This window comes from Trachurus japonicus, chromosome 17 (assembly GCF_045865225.1).
Source record: "Trachurus japonicus isolate A0001 chromosome 17, Traja_1.0".
Classification (NCBI taxonomy): Eukaryota; Metazoa; Chordata; class Actinopteri; order Carangiformes; family Carangidae; genus Trachurus; species Trachurus japonicus.
This window is the reverse complement of record NC_140923.1, coordinates 445209-451974: the sequence shown is the minus strand read 5'-3', so window position 1 is coordinate 451974 and position 6766 is coordinate 445209. Positions and strand designations below refer to the sequence as shown.

Here is a 6766-nt window from a genome sequence, read left to right as displayed (position 1 = left end):
CAGTTTTATCTGAATTCAGTAGCAAGAAGTTAGAGGACATCCAGGATCTAATGTCTTTCAGACAGTCTTGCAGATTGATGAGGCGGCTTCTGTCATCTGGCTCCATGGACAAGTAGAGTTGCGTATCATCCGCATAACAGTGAAAATTGATTGAGTGCTTCCGGATGATGCCACCTAATGGGAGCATGTAAAGAATGAAGAGGATTGGCCCTAAGACTGAACCCTGCGGTACACCATACGTAACTCTGCTATACTCTGAGTGGTCGTTATTAACATTAACAAATTGAAACCAAGATGACCACTGCCTTGCTAAAGACACTGAGGGTGAAGGTGATGGACTGTCCAACATGTCTCCAGACCTAAACCCTACTGAGCATCTGTGGGACATCCTCAAATGGAAGGTGGAGGAGCGGAAGGTGTCTAACATCCACCAGCCCCGTGATGTCATCATGGAGGAGTGGAAGAGGTTTCCGATGGCAACCTGTGAAGCTCTAGTGAACTCCATTTCCAAGACAGCTGAGGCAGTGCTGGAAAAAAATGGTAGCCACACAAAATAATGACACTTTGGGCACAATTTGGACATTTTCACTTAGGGTTGTACTCACTTTTGTTGCCAGTGGTTCAGACATTAATGTCTGTGTGTTGAGTTATTTTGTGGAGACAGCACATTTACACTATTATACAAGCTGTACACTGACTACTTTACATTGTATCAAAGTGTCATATCTTCAGTGTTGTCCCATGAAACATATAATAGAATATTTTTTAAAATGTCAGGGGTGTACTCACTTTTGTGAGGTACTGTATTTGCTACTGTGGTAAGTAGAGCATCATCTCCTCTGTTTGAAACAAGTGGACATGAATTACTATTTGTTAAGGACTTTAACGTTATTTGTATATGAAATATACCTCTATGCATAGTTATTGTCAACACTCAAGTTGTTTAGCCTAGATATACCTTACTAGCTAGTCATAATTTTTGAGTTATAGATTAGCATCCTATTTCACTTTGGTAAAAGATGAGAAAGTTGGATGAAACAGTTCGTCTTAAATGAACACAAGATGAAATTGTATCTACTTTACAGTCAATACAACATGAAACAAGTAGGAGCAACTCTTTGTGTTTCCAAAAAACACAAAGAGTGCCACATTTTCAGCTGACTCAATATGGAACCAGTTGGTGCTTTTTCAAATAAAAGACAGATTAATTGGGAGAAATGCTTAATTTGTCAAAATGACTATGGAAAAACTAACGATAAAGATCTACGAAATGGAACTGAAGATGGATTACGCCAGATCCATATACCATTTGTCTACAAAATGTGGTAGATTAGCTTCGAGCAGGATTTGCCAGGGGTGAAATATACTCATTGAAAACAGTTTGGGAAAGATACTGTGAGCTCATTGTAGATTTAGATGTTATTGTTAAGTGTGAATAAACACATAAACACATTTTCTATGACATTCTATGCCAAAAACGTCTGTTGTTTTATCTATTTCCTTAGATACAATCTATACAATCTTTAATCTTGACAATTATGCATACAAATTGTACAGGTTGGCCATACTTGTGACCAAAATTGACCATATGCTTGAATATTGTAGCGCCTCTAGTGGTCACCAGCAAAAAAAATCAAGATGACAACACCCCTAAAATTCCTTCTAATGGTTTCTTCTAACAAAAAAAATAGGTCGTCAAACTTTACCCAGACATGTGAGCAAAAGTCTTAACGGAGGCTCTTTTCTAAATTCGTCCCTTGACTAATACCAAAAAAAGGCAAAAATGTAATGCTCATGAGCACGTTACATAGGGGTGGAAGAATCAGTGACCGCAGTGACTGTAAACCAGAGATCATACCGGATTATAATGCCACCGGCTAATAATGTACAGTGGGATAATATACAAGACAAAAAACATACCAATATACAAATCATGGCCGAAACATAACAGTAAGAGTTCGGAATGGCACACTGGAACCCACTCCCTCACCCTTCCCCTCAGCAAACGGTGGCCGCCGAGGACAGACACGTTTGAAAACTAACCACTAGCTGATAACAATGTCTTTGACCAATTACTATCATTTTATTCAATTTTTTTAACACACATGCAGACTTGCACTTGTGCCCTCAGTCATATTTCACAGCAAAAAGTTACACAGGAGGACTGACGGGATGTGCCAGTTCAACATTGTAAGATGTAGCCTAGCTGCTAATGCTGCTCAGCTGTAGCACCGTGTGTTTTATAACGGCAGTAAAAACCAAAACATCGATCATCCTCCGGGCACAAGCCGAGTCACAGACATTAAATAATAGAGTGTTTGAGCCAAGTTTGTCCACTCCGGTGGGTGCACCGCCACCTATGTATTTGTAAACAACTCATTCTAAGCTTTTAATCAATAATCAGTTTTAAGAATTTATAAATAAAAAAGTCAAAATTCTCTGATTTCAGCTTCTTTAATGTGAATATTTCTGGTTTCTTTGCTCCTTCATGACAATAAAATGAGTCTCTCTTTGGTTTGTGGACAAAACAAGACATTTGAGGACGTCATCTGGTGGTTTGAGAAACACACTGATATTTTTCAATGTGACCGTTTGTGACCGTTTGATGAGATGATGAAAATAATCATTAGTTGCTCAGGTGTAGGACCGGAGCGTCCCGTCCTCTAGCTGCTGTGGAGCTGCTGGTGTCTCTTCAGGCTGTTGGACTGGCTGAAGGCCTTCCCACACTGACCACACAGGTATGGTTTTCCTCCGGTGTGGATGCGCCGGTGGGTCGCTAACCCACTGGAGTTAATAAACGCCTTCCCACACTGCTCGCAGCTGTATGGCCTCTCTCCGGTGTGGACGCGCCGGTGGGTCGCTAACCCACTGGAGTTAATAAACGCCTTCCCACACTGCTCGCAGCTGTATGGCCTCTCTCCTGTGTGGAGGCGCCGATGGACTGTTAACGCTCCGGGTTGAGCGAACGCCTTCCCACACTGCTCACAGCTGTACGGTTTCTCTCCGGTGTGGATGCGCCGGTGGACCGTTAACCCACCGGAGTCAGCGAACGTCTTCCCACACTGCTCACAGCTGTACGGTTTCTCTCCGGTGTGGATGCGCTGGTGAATTTTCAGTTTGGACAAGTTGGTGCACGATGTGCCGCAGTGTTCGCACCTGTACACCGTCTGTCCACATTGGCGCCGCCGGCGATGAGCGTTCAGTTGAACTGAGGTCCTGAACGTGTTACCACACCCATTACAGCTGTGTGATTTCTTCTTGGTGTGAACTTGTTTCTATGGCAACAGACAGGAAGAGAGAGAGAATCAATCAATTAATGATGGATGATGGATGGACATTAACTACCGTCATCATCGTCATCATACAGCTTGTTGATGCTGCTGTTTTGTTTTCCTTTTTAAATTCTTCATTAATACAAATCTTACAAGCAGAATTAATTCCAGTACAAATTATAATTTGAAACTAAGCAAAACATGTCAACGTTTTAGTTGATATAGCAACCAGTGATGGGAATTAGAGTGTTTAATGTTTACTGTTTTCCCCGTTATAACTGTTACCATTTCTGACAATAAAATTCTCTGTTACTTGACTCAAGAAGTTAAACAGTTACAGTACTTTCTCGCATGAAAAAATATTAAAATTTAATAAAGTGACGTAACAGCGCTACAGCAGGAAATAAAGTAGGCAAGTTAGGTTTTAGACTTTTTAGTGAACCACAATATAGAGTTAGCAGCTAACAGTTAGCTTCATCTCTTGACTCGCTCCCACTGAAAACAGAAACACAAACCTGTGGACCGGAGGGCTCCTTGTCCTGGTGGACCGTGTCCTGCTCTTCCCCCGTAGTCCCAGCCTGCCCAAACAAATCCAGATCCTGGTTCGCCTTCTTTATCATGTTGTAGTCCTGGTCTTGGTTCTCCTCCTTAATTCCGGTCGTGTTCTGATCCAGGTCGCTAATTTCCTGGTCCAGGTTCTCCTCCTTCATCCTGGTCCTGGTCAGACGGGACCTCCTCATGGTGCTTGTCCACTAGCTCAGTACGGTACAGCACGGCTCTACTCGCTTTTATCCGCTTTTCCTCCAGCCCCTCCTACCTGGTACCTCCTACTTCTCCTGCCTTCCCCTGATTGGCCAGAGCGAGAGTGAGTCTGGAGCTGACAAGAGGAGAGAAACAAGAGAGAGACGATGTGATATGACGACCCCGCCCCCGCTGAGGAGCAACTATGAAGAACTCAGAGCTGGAGAAGCACCTCAACCGAGCCGTGCTGAGCTGTTAGTGGAAAGTTCCATCTGTTTACCTTTGTATTCTCATGATCTCTCACATTGCTAAGTCCCCCCCCCCTATACCGTTGCTAAGGTGTCGGAGTTGACGGGTAGAAGAACAGACTGGGCTGTAACTTCAGAATCATGTGACCCTGTAGAAATGTTGAGGAAGAGTGGGCAACCAGTGTGTTTTGAAAGTTCAAGGTGTCCCAAACAAGTATCCACTGGTTTCCCTCCAAATAAGGCCCCGGTTTTATATATTTCCTCCTCCAAGTTAACTCAGTCATATTTTATAAATACTAATTTATTACAAAAACATGAACTTTGATGTTTGTTTGCAGTAATAATCCCAGAAAGCAAAGATGAACACACCACACTTGCTCCATTTCCTTTACAGATCTTCCATTCATTTAAACACTGAACTCATTTGTGTTTGTTGTCAGAGCTTAAATAATATGTTCAGACACAAACTTCTAGAAGTATTCCAATGGTGTATGGAGGGAAAGTACATCGTCGTACGTTGATGAGTCAAGTACATACAGAATGTTATTGGGACCAATATGCATATTACGAGCGATACCAGTCATGGAGCATGGTGTGTTTTTTCGGTCGGGACTCAATGTCCACATTGACTGGGCGATAAGTGCCTGGTTGATTTACTTAGTCCACTTGTCCACAGGTATTGTCACCTGACTCTGCATCACTTGCATCAGTGTCATCTAACATCATGTCCACATCACATTATCCATTTTGGATGATAACACTCACATCCAGCACACTGTATCAAGGGTCTGTCCTTCTGAAATGGAAAAAAAATAAATGTGAAGCAAATGTTTACCCATGTATAAATCATACACACGCTTATTAGCTCATAGATAACCTGCAGGAAAAGTTGGGGTGGTAGGGAAATTGAGTAAAATGTAAAGTGTTCACATTCACACATTTCCCCAGTCACACAACACTGTCTGGCTAACCTATTATACTCTGTGATTATCATCCTAAAAGGTATGCATGCAGCCCCCAACTTACCACCACACCCTACACTCCTGAACATTCACACCTGCTCCAGGACATTACCACCTCCAAGCATCCCCCGCCACTGCTTTGACTATGAATGGATTAGACAATGTGCAGGAATTTCTTTAGAAAGCCCTGCTCAGCTTTCTGTGATGAGAGGAAACTTCTCACAGAATTGAAGGTAGGTCTAGTTAAAAAATAAAGTAGTAAATTATAATGATAACCCATGGCAATATATTTAATTCCCATAAAATAATAAATACAATAGCATAAAATAAAACAATATTTGTAAGAAAACATAAGGACAAGGGTTAGAATGTGTAGAACATATGTAATTTAAAGCATTAAGAAAAAATACAGTTGTGCGAAGTTGGTCTCTTTGAGTGATGTTCCCATTTATTGTAACAAAAAAGGTTGTTAACAAAACAGTAGTTGATGTGGATTTAAGCAAAAACAAAGATGACTGGCTTCCCTCCGGCTGTCAGTAATGGCGCATTTCCACTAGCACGGCTCGGCACGGCTCGGCTCGGTTTGGTTGTGTTTCCATTACAACTGAGTATCACTAGTGCCGCCATGACGTCATTTACACGGCGCCGAGCAACGCTCTAAACTCTGTAAATATATAACTTCAGCAACATTTGAAACATTTTCAGGCGAGAAAGTAGTCGTTTAGATCCCCAACGTGTTGAAAATCTGACAAAATACCAGCTGTTTACTATTTTGTTTCGACAAAGTCGGTGTTACTAAAGCTAGCCGTAGTGAGCAACGTACTTCCGGTTATTTTCACAAAATAAAATACCCGTTGCCTTTTATCATAAGGAAAGCCATTACGATAGAATTGGTGCTTTTACTTTGTAAACAGGAAGTGAACCTACCCTCGCTGTAGCTAGCTTTAAACCGCCGTTTTGACTGCTCTCGTCCCGTTAACGGCATTTAACCGTTCTATATGCCTTACCGGAGATTCCTGCCAGCTCTGAGATCGGCCTGGTTCATTGTAAAACATTCATTTATTGATGTAAATGTGGTGTTTTCTGTGCGTACTGTAATGGTAAATTTCAATATTCCTTTGGTTTAATCACTTGTGACGTCCCTACCCCCTGCTTTCCTCCCAAGGTATCAGAACTCCTTTGTTTGTTACCCATTTGTGTATTCTAATGTCTAGACCTCTAAACATGTAACCCTGCAGGATGCCCCAGGTGTGAAAATACACCCTCGGGGGTCGGTGCCAATACCTCCAACAGACAAAGAGCATTGAAAACACACTGTCTGAGTATTGGACCGGCCCCTGCAGCAGACAAAGGGGTGTGGCATACCTGAGGGGGTGTTTCCTCAGGTATAAGTGTTTAGGTCTCCCCATTATCTTTGTCTTTTCATTAACATCACCCACTCGGGTCGAATGGACCTTTCCTTGCAAGGAAATAAAATCATGATGGCCGGCCAAGTCTCTATTTCATTTTTCACCAGCAACAGCAACAGAAAATTTCCACGACA

At 42.2% G+C, this 6766-nt stretch overlaps 1 protein-coding gene across 1 annotated transcript in view; it reads right to left on the bottom strand.

Moving 5' to 3' along the window:
• Window positions 1–2663: 2663 nt before the first annotated feature.
• LOC146969656 (uncharacterized) overlaps window positions 2664–6766 on the bottom strand; it is an 18922-nt gene continuing 14819 nt past the window's right edge. Inside the window, exon 3 of the mRNA XM_085804462.1 lies at window positions 2664–3107. Within this exon, the coding sequence (XP_085660588.1) occupies window positions 2664–3107 (444 nt within the window). The remainder of the gene's footprint in view (window positions 3108–6766) is intronic.